We start from the raw sequence: 15,611 nt of genomic DNA, 5'->3' as shown, positions 1-15,611 counted from the left end.
ACTTCCAGAACAGCTTGGTTACTTTCCCCTTTGGTGCCATTTTCAGTGACTGCTTAGATGTTTCCTAAATTGCCAGCTATTTTTAGTTTAAAAATGGACAGCTAAACCACTGAGAAGACATCTTACATTTTGGAGACCACCATGCCAGTGAAACAAGCCAGTCTCAAGAAGACAAACATGTTTTCTCTCACTTGTGGAAACTAATATACAAGATTCAGAAAAAATAATCTATAGAAGTGAAATTGACATCTTGAAATTTGATTATGGTCAGTACATTATGGTCAGTCCTAATTTAATGGAGAATTAAATTTGTAATTACAAATTGAAGAACATGCCATTGCTGAATGAAAAGATACATAAGAAAGGAAGGAGAAGACAGAATGAGAAGTATCATTGCTTTTTAAAAAATCATATATAAGAAACACATGAAATCTGTTCCATTTCTATAAATAACGTTGCTTTTATGCAGGATTCTCAAATGAGAACCAGAACACCATGTCAAGTGTTTTTGTTTTTCCTCTTACAGATCACTCAGAACGTGAAGGTAAGAGCGGATCTGAAACTAGGAGCTTTTTGCAGTTCTACATCGGCGCAGGGTTCCAAGGCTTTGGGCCATTCTGTGCTAGTCTCCCAGGTCACAGAGAGCTGGGACAGAAGAGGAGCAGCCAGAACATGAACTGGCGGTACAAGGCAGAAGTTAGCCTATGTGTCACTGTGACGGCTACCATCTGTCCGCCTGGATCCCATGTGGGCACCGGTTCTAATCCTGGCGGCCCCACTTCCCATCCAGCTCCCTGCTTGTGGCCTGGGAAAGCAGTCGAGGATGGCCCAAAGCCTTGGGTTCCTGCACCTACATGGGAGACCCGGAAGAGCTCCTGGCTCCTGGCTTCGGATTGGCTCAGCTCCAGCCTTTGTGGCCACTTGCGGAGTGAATCATTGGACAGATCTTCCTCTCCGTCTCTCCTCCTCTCTGTATATCTGCCTTTCCAATAAAAAAATAAATAAATAAAATCTTTTTTTTTTAAAAAAGGATCGTTTATTTCTTCTTTTCTGTTTTTGTTAAAAGATTCGTATTCTTGTAGATCTTAGGCATAAGACCATTGTCTAATGTAGGATTTGCAAGCATTTTGCCTGTGGTGTAAATTTTTACTTCAGATTTTCATTATTCCTTTGCCATACAGAAACATTGTAGTTTGATGCAATCCTATCTGCGTGTTTTATCTTATATCTGCAATGTAGGTTGTATACTAGAAATCACTATCTAAAGTAATGTGACGGATCTTTTTCTTCATTTTCTTCTACTTTTTCATGTATTGTCTTACACTGCTAATCCATTTTTTTTATTTAATTCTTGCATAATAGGTGAGATGAGTCTAATTTCATAGGCAGTTGTTTAGCACTATTTATTTGTGTGTGTTTTTTGATGGTTTTTGGCAAAACAAATGCAACCATGACCTTTTTAGACTTGTTCTTGTATCTATCTGAAAAATTTCCCAATGAATACCTCTAAGATGAAATTCAGGATGACAAAAGATGATCAGAGTCTTAACACATGGCTATCCCATAATTTACTCATTCTGTGTTACTCTCCTTGTCTGTTTATTAGAAATTGCCCAGAGCATATTGTGTGTGTATGCTTGATTTAAATGATGACTTACAAATTAATTGTATTGCTTCACATTCCTGCAGAGAAAAACATGGTGAATAAATATTTTACTCATCCTCCACATCCTGAACAAGGATACTGCATGATTTGCACTTCTTCTAAACCAAATGGATCTTTGTATAAATGTTGAATTAATCAACATTTCATCCAACTGCATATAGTGTAGAACTGGCATTCCAAAGAAGTAGGGTAAAATGGCACATCTCAGAATTTATGACTTGCTTCATTTTAAACTAACTAATTTAGAGTTTATAAATTATACTCAGTAAATCCAAGAAAATAATTAAAATTTAAAAATTTAGATTATTTTTCTAAGCTTGTTTTCATTTAGATTATTTAATTTTACACTTTCTTTTATTCTTAATATAGATGGTCACAGCTGTAATTCAGTTTTGATCACTGTTTTTGTTGAGTTCCTTGTGCTGTACTTAGTTTTATTTTTCTTAATATAGTTTATCTTTTGTTCATCTTTTTTAAAGTGTTATTTATTTATTTATTACCAGAAAGGAGGCAGATCTACAGAGAGAAAGAGAATATAGAGAGAAAACCTCTGTCCAGTGGCCACTCCCCAAGAGTCTATAAAGGCTAAAGCCAAGGCAATCTTAAACCAGGAGCCAGGAGCATCTCCTAGGCCTCCTACGAAGGCGCAGGGTCCGAAGGCCTTTGGCCATCCTCCAACGGTCTCCGAGGGCACACACAGGGAACTGGTTGGAAAATGGAGCAGTCAGAACATGAACCAGTGCCCAAATGGGATCCTGGCGCCTACAAAGCAAGGGCCTAGCCACTAGGTCACTACACAGGGCCCTTGGTTCATCTTTTTATACAATTATGTTGCCCACTTTTCCAAGTGTCTGCCAGTGTAATCTCTGTACTCAGAAATTCTCAATTTTTGCTTTCTTTGTAAGTTAGTCTCTTTAGTTTCATTGAAATAATTTCTTTGCAATTATAAACATCAATAAATGCATGCAAAATTATTTAATAAATATATATCAACATTATTCATAATAACCAAGCTATAGAAAAAACTCAAGTGCACATCAATAAATTAATGCATGGAGTAAATAAAGTATATCTATAAAATAAAATATTATCTAGTCATGAAACAGAATATGCTGAAACATATTGCTACATAAGTGTGGAAAGTGTTGAAAGAAAAACATACAAAAAAATATACCTTATTTTAAAGATCCAAGTACATAAAATTTCCAGAAGAGGCAAAACTATTCAGACAGAGTCTTTGGAATTGAGAATGAGAAAGATGAGTGACTGCAAACGAATGGGAGATGTCTTTTTGTGGTAATGAACATATTCTTGAATTCTGGACTCATAATTATTAGAGGCCATTGAATTATGCAGATTAAATTATGAATTATGTGATATTTGATATATGCATTATATTTCTAATAACATTTAAACATTTTATTTATTTGAAAAATTGAGTTGCAGAGAGGAAAAGTCAGAGGCAGAAAGATCTTTCATCCACTGGTTCACTACCCAAATAGTGACAACAGCAAGGGCTGGGCGAGATCAAAACCAGGATATTCATCCCAGTCTCCCATAAGAGAGGCACGTTAGCCTTAGCTTTGTCAGAAGTATAGCAGCTGGGACTCGAACTGGTGCCTATCTGGGATGCTTGTCCAGCAGGTGGTACCAGCTATATCATAGCTCTGACCTCTAATAAAAACATATAGAAGAAATACATAACAAATGAAACTTAATTGTAAAAATTCACTCACCACTTCCCTATCTTTACCATATTCATCACTCCTCATCTGCTGAGCATCACAAATATGAAAAATTAGAGGCGTGTGCATACTTTTAAAGCTTCTGTGATCATGAAAATGGATCTCTGCAGATTCTCACAGAATCTCCCTTCCCTTCCCTTCCCTTCCCTTCCCTTCCCTTCCCTTCCCTTCCCTTCCCTTCCCTTCCCTTCCCTTCCCTTCCCTTCCCTTCCCTTCCCTTCCCTTCCCTTCCCTTCCCTTCCCTTCCCTTCCCTTCCCTCCTTCCCTTCCCTTCCCTTCCCTTCCCTTCCCTTCCCTTCCCTTCCTTCCCTTCCCTTCCCTTCCTCCCTTCCCTTCCCTTCCCTCCCTTCCCTTCCCTTCCCTTCCCTTCCCTTCCCTTCCCTTCCCTTCCCTTCCCTTCCCTTCCCTTCCCCAGTTGCTAGTAATTGTCATGCTGGGAACCTGAGGTCTCCAGGCTGAACTTGGTAAACAATTATTTTGCTTTTCCAAAACAGACCTTGGCAATGTCCCCAGAGCAGAATTGAGGAATTCTGCCTCAGTGTCAGAGATGTTTTGATTATATAACATACCACGAGCTGATTAGAGTGAGCTAAACATTGTAGTGAGAAGGGTTTTCTACTTTTTAGGATATGAACCTCAGCAAAGGGAACTAGACATAAGCATGGAACTCCACAGTAATTAATCACCAATCCAAGTGCTTCACCCTGTGGAAGAAGTCAGAACCAAAGAGGAGAATGTTTTTCAGACTCCTGCAGGTGTGATAAAGTCTACTCATCCCAGTTTTGAAGCAAGAACTGAGGGAGGTCAACATTGCTTTGTTTCTTTGCATTCTGGGTGAGAACTTACTGGATGTTCTTTTATGGCTTCACATTTAAAATTCAGAAAACTAAAAATACTTGGTTAAGTAGTTAGAACTCAGTTACTCTGTTGTAAGTCCTAGATCTGCTTTCTTTCTTTTTTTGTTTTTTTTTTTCAGCACAAGTGCCTTTATCTCTTTCTGCTCTACCCAAACATTTATCTACCAACTCAATGGCACACAGCGTATCAAGACACATCTTTTCCTGTATCTGTTGCTCTTGAACAGCACAAACTTAAATACCTTCATGTAAGATGTAAGTTAAAATAGTTTGAGCTCCTCCATAAAGCTCAAGTTTTATCATGCTAAGGATTTACTGTGCAACATAAATTGTGGGCATCACAGTCGGAGTCAAAGAAGGGAAATCAGGAGCAGACAACAGAAGGGCATTTATTCTACTTAAACACACTGTTTTGTGTGAGGAGTTAGAGTTAAGACAAGTACTCTGCTACTTCGCATTGTTTTGTATCGATTACTCCGAATGAGCACAGATAGTATTTCTGTAATCATACAATACAACATTTGGATGAGTTACTATCGTTATTTTATAGCAGAGTCCTCCTGATCACTCTAAAGAAATGCAAAATTGGATTCCTAATTTGAGAGATATGGAATTAAAAGGAGTAAATGAAACTGTGTATTTAAGGAATCTATGGGGGAGAACACATTTCTCTACTGTTTTGTTGTCTGCTATGGTGTATTTGCTAGTTTGCATAAGAAGATGAACTAACAGGCAATTTTTTTGTTAATTCTAGGGAATGATAACCCTGAATTGGACCATCTCTCCAGTGTCATAAAATTCCCCAAGTATCAAAGCATCAGAATGTGAATATAAAAGGCATCCTAACATATAAACTCATGTTGAAATTTAATCACTATGAGGTACTGAGAGGTGAGCTAATGTGGGATCATAAAGAGATAAACTAGGTTCCTCTTTCGTGAAAAGATTAATGTATTCATACAATTACTGGATTACTGAGTTAATCTATCATAGAAGTCATTTGGATAAATGTTTTCTTTTTAAAGCTTTACTTATTGTAATTTGAAAGACTGATTTTACACATACAGGGAAGATAAAGAAGGTCTTTCATCATCTGGTTTATTCTCTAAAATGCCACAATGACCAGAACTTAGCCGATCTCAAACTAAGAGATAGGAGACTTTTCTGTGTCCTAAGACTTGGGCCATTCTCTGCTGTTTTTCCAGGCCATTATTAGAGAGTTGAGTTGGAAGTGGAGGAGCCAGGAAACTAACTGGTGCCCAAATGGGATACTGCTGCCACAGGGTGGAAGATTATGTTGCTGCATCATCACACTGGCCCCAGGTTAGATGCCTTATGTGCTGTCATTTTCTCACTGTTGAATTGCCTTTGGTCTGTGTAAGCAAGAAGGTTATCATCAGATATGGACCCATGGAATAATGATCCTAGGGTCATCTGACAAAGTAATACTTTTTTTCTTTATGATTTATTTATTGTGTGGTGTTGTGCTATTACCAACATCAAATTTACTAAGATACATGAGTTATTGAAGTCTGGAGGTCAGCTGTAAGGAGGAGTCATAACACAAATGAAATCCGCGTTGAAAGAGAAGTACCCAACAAACACAGAAGGATGGCCAGAGAAGAAGGATGACAGAAGGATAAAGGAAGATGTTTTAGCCAACAGTAAAATACTCAACACATAGAAAGTTGCGACAAAAACGAGAATTAATCCCACAGTAGTTTTCATGACAACAATTGAGAATAAAATTCATACAGCATTTAATGGATTGAAGAGTGGGAGGTAGCTGAAACATTGAACAAAATTCTTTTTATACATTTTCCTATTATGGGCAAGAAAAAAAAGTATCTAAAAGGGGAATAGGGTGAAAAGATACTCCTTTTCTTCCGAAAACTTATACATAGAATGTTTTTTTTTTTTTCTGAATAAAGTCAGCAGAGATGAGAATGGCCAATAGATAATAGCAATGCTATGAATATTTAATATTTAATCACAGTAAATTAGACAATGGGTTATTTTTTTTTTCAAAAATAAGAATTGAGAGAGGGAGAATAGCAAGAACCAGAATGGAAATGAGAGCAAGACAGAGAAAGATGTTTTTCAACCGATAATTCATTTTCCAAATGTCTATAACAGCTGGGACGAGAATCTACGAACTCCTATCAGGGTTTCGGGTCCAAACTGTCCGAACCATTGCCTTATGTTTTCCAGAGTGCGAATTTGTAGGAAGGTGTAATCAAAAACAGAATTGGAATTTAAACCCTGACAACCAGTGACTTGTATTATATTTTCAGAAATGGGTACAAGGAACAATGTGATATAATTAAGGAATAGGTGTTAGCAAGAAAATGTTTGGCATCATGGTTTGGGGAATAAATGACACATTAAAATGAAAGTATGTTGCTGATATAGAGAGGCGAGAGTGTAGGTGAAGAATTGAGATAGAGCCTCTGTAAAAAAAAAAAGCTCATGTTTGAGATTTTTGTGAATGAAGATTTGTGTATCAGATAAGCTATGAAGAAATGATATTTCAGTTTCCCTCAAACTTGAGAAGTTAGTATCTTGTGTTTTTAATGTATTTAGAGATAGTATTTGTTGATGTTCAATAGTGAACAGACAATATCGGTTTGCGTTTAGTTTTCGGTCAGCACAATTGCAGCTCATCTTTGTCTTCTTTTTAATAGCTGCCAAATGAGCAATTTGATTACTTCATTCTAAACTTATCTAACTGAGATTTTGGAAGTAAATTCATTTTTCCCTATTCAACTTCTTAATCTACTATGGTATTCCTGTGTTGGCTTGAAGTTCCTTATTCCATCATATTGAAATCATTGGGACTACTATTCCAGTATTAATAGTGTTTCTATGTTTTTAAAACTAAAATGTTGCTTAACAGCAGATTTATATGCACTATAAAGAAAACAAATACAGATGAAGAAAGTTAGTAAATATTTAATGAAGTAGTATGGATGTATAAATTATTTCCTATTTCACATGAAAGAATTGTTGAGATATTTACATTCACCAATCCCGGCTCCTGCCTCAGGAGTGCACTCACCTAACTCATTCAGACCCTATTTAGAATTTAACACAAAACAAATTCAACCTGAAGAGCTAGCAAGTTTTTATCCTTATCCTACTGTCACAATTTATGATTTATTTATTTAGACTGGAAAGTTAGATTTACAGAGAAAATGAGAGACAGAGAGAAAGATTTTCTGCCCGCTAATTCACTCCCCAAGTGGCTGCAACGGCTGGAGCTGAGCCAATCTGAAGCCAGGAGCCTCTTCCTGGTCTCTCACATGGGTGCAGGATCCCGCCTTTGGGCCATCCTCGACCGCTTTCTCAGACTACAAGCAGGGATCTGGATGGGAAGTGGAGCTGTTAGGACAGGAACCAGTGCCCATATTTGGTCCTAGTGCATGCAAGGTGAGGACTTTAGCCACTAGGCTACCACATTGAGCCCTTACTTCAGAAATTTATCAAATTGTGTGAGTAGCTATTCCGAAGGTTTAATAGAAGAAATGACTCTTCATGAGACTGAAACATAATCAAATATTTCACTCAGCTTTATGTATCCTGAATGATATTAACTTTAATATAAACCCATTCTGTGTTATAAAATGCATTACACTATGTATTTTTATATTCAGCATGCTTTCTTGTACTGAGGTACTGATTTTTCAGAGATTAATAAAGATGTGTGATTCAGCAACTGTGCTAAGTGCTAGTGACAAATTCCATAAAGTCCAATAAAGAGGGAACAACTATTTCAGGGGAGATGGCAAAGGGGCATTTTTTAGGGGAATAAATATGAAAGGTTATTCTAGGCCTCATGACTCCTCACAAAAAAATTATTCATTGTTAATTACTTTTTAATTTGCGAGGAAATTGATGTATACTCTTCAATGCTGTCATGGTCATAAACAGCATTTCCAGACAGTTTCAATTGAGTAGAAAGAAACAGATGAGTATACAGAGTTGAAACTTAAGAAATATCTGATAGGTAGATAGTAATTTCCTAAATAGTTGCTTAATCGAGCACAAAAAGGAGCAACTAGCAACAATCAATATTAGCATCGCTAACTCTCCATCCTTTAGGCTCTCTTAGGGGTTTTCACAAGAATGAGTTTGGTGCTGATATGTGTGCTTTGAGGGAGGGACTATTCAATATCTTTTCAGGCAAGGATATATCAGATATAAGGCTTGCCTAAAGTTGTGGAAGAAATTGACAGCCAGATTACCACGCAAGCAACATGACAGTATTGATAACCCAGTGATTTCCAGTCTATAGAAGAGTAAGAATAGACAAAATGAAACTGGATAGCAACGTAAGTAATAAAATGGCTGATTTAGTAGTATTTGAGGAATATTGCAAAAATGTTTTAAATTGTATTTATTTGAGTGACAGAGTCACAGAGGAAGAGGCAGAGAGAGAGAGAAAGAAGAGAGAAAAAGGGTCAAAGAAAGAGAGAAAGAGATCTTTCATTTACTGGTTCACTCCCCGGACTGAAACAATGGCAGAAATCAGTTCCGTTAGGACCCAGGGGCTTCCTGTGGGTCTCCCCTATGAATGTTGCAGTCCAAGTATTCAGGCTAGCTTCTGCTGCTTTCCCAGGCCATTAACAAGGAGTTGGATCAGAAGTGGAGCAGCCAGACTCCAACTGGTACCCATATAGGATACTGCTGTTGCAAATGGGGCTTAGCGTGCCATAGCATGCCACCAGCTCCACAAAATGGTATCCGAATCTATGTTTTCCGTAATTCTTCAATTGTCTTTTGCTTTTTTGGATAGGCAAAAGGCAATGGCAAATCTCAACACCAGTTTTAAGGAAGGCTTCATTTTGGTGGGCTTCTCAGACTGGCCTCAACTGGAAGTTTTCCTTTTTGTCTTTATTTTGATTTTCTACTTTCTTACTCTTTTTGGTAACACATCCATCATAGCGCTTTACCAACTGGACATGCGATTACACGTGCCCATGTACTTTTTCCTCTGTCATCTCTCTTTCTTGGACCTCTGTTACATCACCAGCACTGTGCCCCAGCTTCTAATCAACCTGCATAAACTTGACCGGACCATCAGCTATGGAAGATGTGTGGCCCAGCTTTTCATCTTCCTTGGCCTGGCCTCCACTGAGTGTTTGCTTCTGGTGGTGATGGCATTTGACCGCTATGCTGCTGTATGCCATCCACTTCAATATGCAACCATTATGCACCCTCGTCTCTGTCAGACATTGGCTATTATATCCTGGATGGTAGGCTTTATAAATTCTTTGATTCAAACAGGTCTCATGATGGCTTTGCCACTCTGTGGCCACCAGCTGAACCATTTCTTCTGTGAGATGCCTGCCTTTCTGAAGTTGGCTTGTGAGGACACAGAAGGAACGGAAGCCAAGATGTTTGTGGCTCGTGGCATAATCTTGGTTGTTCCTGCTGTACTCATTTTAGGTTCCTATGTATGCATTGCTCAGGCAGTCATGCGGGTTAAGTCAATGTCTAGACGCAAAAAGGCTTTTGGAACTTGTGGGTCTCACCTTTTAGTAGTTTCGTTTTTTTATGGCTCAGCCATATATACATACCTCCAACCCATCCACAGTTATTCTGAAGGTGAGGGAAAATTTGTTGCCCTTTTCTATACAATCATTACCCCCATTCTCAATCCTTTGATTTATACATTAAGGAACAAGGATGTGAAGGGAGCTCTGAGCAAGGTATTAGGAAAAGGAAGAGATTAGAGGTTCCCTAATATTTTCATACTCCCCAAATGGCTACAATGGCTGGGGCTGGGTCGGCCTGAAACCAGGAGCCAGAATGGTTGTCTTATGCAGGTGGTTAGTGTCCACACTCTTCTATTATGCGCCGCTGCTTTTTCCAAACCATGAGCAGGCAGCTATATCAGAAGTGAAGCCTGAGAGTCAAAACAGTTCCCATGTGAGATACTGGCAGCACAGGCAGCAGCTTTACCTGCTATGCCAACAGTTCTGATACTCCCTATTTATACACAGTAAGGCTCATGTTATAAAGATTTAAATCACACAACCAGGTTCACGGAACAAATATAATGTTAAGGTGATATCTGAAGTTTTCTATATTCTTAAATCTAAATTTAGTGAGCTACTGATACACACATAACAGTCTTTTTTTCTTGCAAGTATGTTTTCATGGTAGATAGGTCATCCATGTAGGGCCCTATACTCTGTGTCTTCCTTGGATTTTCTCATGTCAATGGTGGCTACATGATCATTGCAGGTAGTATGTGCCTTTAGTCTTTCAGTATCAGTGGAGTATTTCCAAATTCTCAGTTGCCCATCTAAGAGAGCAAGTTAGACTTGCTATGTGAATTAGCATTTAAACTCTCGGCACCTATGTCCTTTGTGTTTTAAAGCCCCATTAGCTGCTACTTGAAACCTGGATGCTGTATGTCCTTTACCTGCTAAACCACCTACATGAGATTTGGGTTAAGAAATAAGGATTGATAGAATACTTGAAGGGAAAGATGTGGGGGACTTAGGATAAAATGTTTCATCCTAGACTGGCTTTTCATATGAAAAGTGAAGGGATAATTTAACAAAGCAGAAATAATATATGCTTAGAGCATTTTTATTACTACAGGCTCTAAACACTGTTGGGTTAGTGTTTTTTAAAATGAAAATATCAGAAGACAAAATACTACTTGTACATTTATGTGTATTTCATGGTATTTAAGTGTATTTCAATAAAATTATTTTTTGTTTTTATTTATTTTTAAATGTGTTATTTTCCATGGTACATTTCCCCTTTGCTCTCTATTTTCTCGTCCTACCACTTTGCTCATGTTATTGCAGAAACACAGTCCTTGAGTAACATTTACAAGTTCAACAGTTTGCTATTTAAGTACATTATGGAATTGCAGGTATAGACAAAGACAAGAAATAAAATTATTTTGAAAAGTTAATGAAAGATATGTATTGTGAAAACATTGTGTTGCTTGCAAAATATTGGCGTCAAAATTAAAAAATGAATAAAGATTTCATTAATATTACTTTCATCATGTGTACTTAAAATTTGCAAGATTATCTCAGAGATAATTGTCCACTTTTGCTGCATTTACTCAACATGAATGGAGGTAATCACTACATCACCGAGACACAACTCAGAAATAAAAGATATTACAGTTGGAAAGAGGAAATGGAATTTCTCTACTTGAAGATGATACACTCTCACATTTTACAGATACCATTCAAATGATCAAAGCAAGCAAATACATTCAGTAAAGTTACAGGACTGAAAATCACCATGCTGAAATGATATATATTTTTATAAATTAAACAAACTATCCTAAAAATAAATCTGGAGGCAAATTCTATTTTCAGGAAAATGAAAAAGGAAAATCTGTAGGAATAAATGTAACTGAGGAGGTGAAACATGTTTAACATTAAAAAATGAAATAATGGTGAAATAATTTTTTGTAGAAACAGATATTCTTTTTTACTTTTGATGATGTTTACATAGCTGATGGGCGTGGGAGAAGTCCTGGCTCCTGGCTTCAGATTGGCTCAGCACTGGCCATTGTGACCACTTGTCCTATTACTAGGATGATGCACAAGCAAGATATCTTTTCATTGATCACACAATTTGCAAAGCAGTGACTGTCATACTTGTTCAATGATTATCTTTGACGAGAAAGGGTAAAAACTTCAAATAAATGACTAAAAGTTTCTTTCTGAATTTCAGTTTCTCAGAACATTACGTATTCTGACATCATCCTTCCTTATGTCAAAACTGACACTGTTGAACAGTGGAGGGTCCAAATGTGTTGTGTTCTCCTGCCCTTAATGATTTCTCATTGCATAATTTTAGATGTATCTGAAATATGCCCCTTTTGAAATACAAAATAAAACAATGGAGTCTTTATTCCACACCATAGAGTTAAAAATACATACATTAACTATCCAAGTGAACAGGACCAATATGTTCTTTTTATATCTCATGGAAGTGGAATATTCCACATTGAAATTCTTATGTTTCATTACTATTATCTAAAGCAATTTACTATAAATTTTAATGAATCCACTCTATAGGACCTTATGCTTTATGTGAGTGCTGCCATCACAATAATGAATGCAAAGCTGTTTAAGAAAAGTACAAAAACCCAATCCCCACTTGTCAATACATAACTAAAAATAGCAAATTATTATAGCTTGTCAGGCAGTAGGGCAGTACTACACACTATTACGTATATAACACGTAACTATGCAGGGTGTAAGTTCCTGTTATTATCTAAAATACGATATATTTCCTTGAAACAAAATAAGAATATGCTTTGAGAAAATACATTTATGCATACATTTCATATATTACATATCATTTATATTTTTTGTTCAGTGGAACTTTTAGTGAAAGTAACTTGTGCCACTTTCACAATGAAATAAAAGTATTTCCAAAATTCCAGTTATTCAGATATTACTTTTCTCAAAAGATTACAACTCTAAAAATATAACATATTTTCAAAGGTTGTAAGCCATTTAATGATTGCTCAATATTAATTTCTAGAGGTATTTAATATGCAGGACAGTGAGGAATAATAGCACAATCTCACATTTTATTTCTTCTCCAATCACATTTTTTTTTCGAAATTGAATTTTTACCTATTAAGAAATAACTTCCAGATAAACAGAATAGAATGTGGTAGTAATGATTTAACATCAGGATATAGAAACATGGGCCGCACCTTAACTTCGTAACTATGACATAAAATTGCCTAAGTTACTTAACTCTTAGTTTCAGTATAAATTAGAAGAAATTATAACAGAACAATTCATAGGGAAGCTGTTCTTTGGCATGAATCAATCACGTGATTGGAGTGAAATGATAGTGGTAGTGGTAAAATTTCAAGAACCCACTTTATTAACATACTAAGTGTTTAACATGGTTTTTCACATTCTTCTGTCTCTTGAATTTGTCCCTGTGGGGGGGAAAAAATCTTACATTCTCTTTCTTGTTTGTTTCTGTCACCCTAAGTTTTAAAAAGATTTATTTATTTTAATTGGAAAGGCAGATAAACAGAGAGAAGGAGATACAGAGAGAAGGATCTTCCATCCGCTGGTTCACTCCTAAATATCTACTATATGACAGTGAGAATCAGTGAAGCTCATTGATGTTGGTTCCTCTCAGTGCTGTCTTAATGATTGTGATGCGTTTTTCAAGTAATAAATGTCATTAATCAGTGAAACATGACACAATTGATGAAGTACTAACCTTTATAAAATTGTTGTTTGTTTCAGGTACCATAGAGGTTTTGCACAACATGTGACCCTCAGAATAGATTAATTAGAAAATTGGTATTGAGCCCTGGTGTCTACAACTGGTACAGTACCATCTGTAGAGAATCATGTAAAAAGCTTTTACATTCCAAATGAAGTCTTCCACCCCACTCACACTGCCATCTTTCCTATTTGGCCACACATAATCTTGTCAGTGACATTCCTTTGGAACATTTATAATACAAATAAACACTCCCTCGGCCACAGTATCTATAGATATTCAACCAAAAATCATTTATAAGAGATTTTAACATCTGATAACAAAAGCAATGAAACCTGCAAGCATAATCCTTACTATTTTCTATGTTAACAATGGCACCTTAAAGAATAGGGTAGATTTCAAAATATCAGTGATCACACAAAACATTCTATGAGTCCTCTTTTTTCTTCCCATTCCAAGTTTTGGCTCTCCCTAGTGCCTTCCGCAAAGCTCCCTTCACATCCTTGTTCCTCAGAGTATAAATCAGAGGGTTAAGCATGGGAGTTACTATAGTATAGAAAAGAGCAACAAACTTCCCCTCACTCCCAGAGTAAGTTTTCACAGGTTGGAGATAAGTGTAGATAGCTGAGCCATAAAAAAGGACAACAACCAAGAGGTGGGACCCACAGGTCCCAAAAGCCTTTCTGCGTCCAGACATCGACTTGATCTTCAGCACTGCCTGAAAAATGTGTACATAGGAGGTTAGAATTAATGCTACAGGGACAATCAACACTGTGGCTCGAGCCACGAACATCCTGGCCTCTGTTCTTTCTGTGTCCTCACAAGCCAGCTTAAGCAGTGCAGGCATCTCACAGAAGAAGTGGTTTAGGTGATGGAGGCCACAGAGTGGTATGGTCATCATGAGGCTTGTCTGAATCAGAGAGTTCATGAAGCCTCCCACCCAGGAGGCAATACCCATTAGCTGGCATAACCGAGGGTGCATAACGGCAGTGTAGTGGAGTGGCCGACACACAGCAGCATAGCGGTCAAAGGCCATCACCACCAACAGCACACACTCAGTGGATCCCAGAGCCAGAGACACAAAGAGCTGTGTCATACAGCCACCATAGGTGATGGTCCGGTCAAGTCCATGCAGGTTGACCAGAAGCTGTGGCACAGTGCTGGTAGTATAGCAGAGGTCCAGGAAGGAGAGGTGGGACAAGAAGAAGTACATGGGCGTGTGCAGACGAAGGTCTAGTCGGGAGAGAGCAATGATGGTGCTATTGCCAAACAGAGTTAGAGAGTAGAAAATTGAGATACAGACCAAAAGGAGGAGTTCTAGTTGAGGCCAATCTGAGAAACCCACCAAAATGAAGTCTTCTCTGAGACTGCTGTTGACATTCCCATTGCCTTTCATCTGTCCAAACACCGGAAGGCAATTGAATGCTTCCTATAAGAAACGTGAATGAAACTATTATTTCACAGACACTCCACAAACACTTATAACTCGTAGGTGCTATTTTCCATTTTTCTATGCAGTTCTTTCCTGTCTAGTCTTCTGCACTTACCCTTTTTAAAGTAGATACCAATTTATTTAGGATAGTATGTCCTTCTTTCGAGCCATGATTCTGTTTGTTTCATGCCTTTATCTAATGTTCCCTTGTAGAATTTAGAGACAATCGATTACCTTTTCCTCATCATCAAGAGTATAATATGATGCGGACAAACTGCATGTATTATAGCTGTCTATTTGGAAACAAACAAAAAACAAGGTTGATATGGAGGTGTAACTAACACAAATTCAACGCATAAGCAGTGATCACTTGATTGTTGAATTTTACCAAATACAAGCTAAGACCGGATAAAAGTTTCAATACTTGTCCTCAAAAGCTAAGAAGAAAATTAAATATATCTCCTCACCATCTTTACACTGATTCACCGTTCCATTGCACAGAATCTCAAACTGTTTAATGAAGCCCTGGTCTCATTTCTTATTGGTAGTAATATGTGCTTCTATTGTCTCCTGCCTGTAGTATCTGGATTTCCATTTTTATATGTCTGGAATCCTTAATCCATTACGTCCACGGTTTTCTTGCTGATATTCTTAGCTGTTATCATTCT

The 15,611-nt window shown here is 37.3% G+C and overlaps 2 protein-coding genes across 2 annotated transcripts; one reads left to right on the top strand and one right to left on the bottom strand.

The window, feature by feature from the left end:
* Positions 1 to 9,073: 9,073 nt before the first annotated feature.
* Positions 9,074 to 10,003, top strand: LOC121160254 (olfactory receptor 2Y1-like). Its single transcript, XM_040985903.1, has one exon. The coding sequence runs from the start codon at positions 9,074 to 9,076 to the stop codon at positions 10,001 to 10,003; it is 930 nt and encodes a 309-aa protein (XP_040841837.1).
* A 3,935-nt stretch (positions 10,004 to 13,938) lies between these two features.
* On the bottom strand, positions 13,939 to 14,907 carry LOC121160225 (olfactory receptor 10-like). Its single transcript, XM_040985871.1, has one exon. The coding sequence runs from the start codon at positions 14,905 to 14,907 to the stop codon at positions 13,939 to 13,941; it is 969 nt and encodes a 322-aa protein (XP_040841805.1).
* Positions 14,908 to 15,611: the final 704 nt, after the last annotated feature.

Source organism: Ochotona curzoniae, unplaced genomic scaffold (genome assembly GCF_017591425.1).
Source record: "Ochotona curzoniae isolate NIBS_2020 unplaced genomic scaffold, NIBS_Ocur_1.0 contig_4501, whole genome shotgun sequence".
Lineage (NCBI taxonomy): Eukaryota > Metazoa > Chordata > Mammalia > Lagomorpha > Ochotonidae > Ochotona > Ochotona curzoniae.
This window is presented reverse-complemented; position numbering and strand designations above follow the sequence as displayed.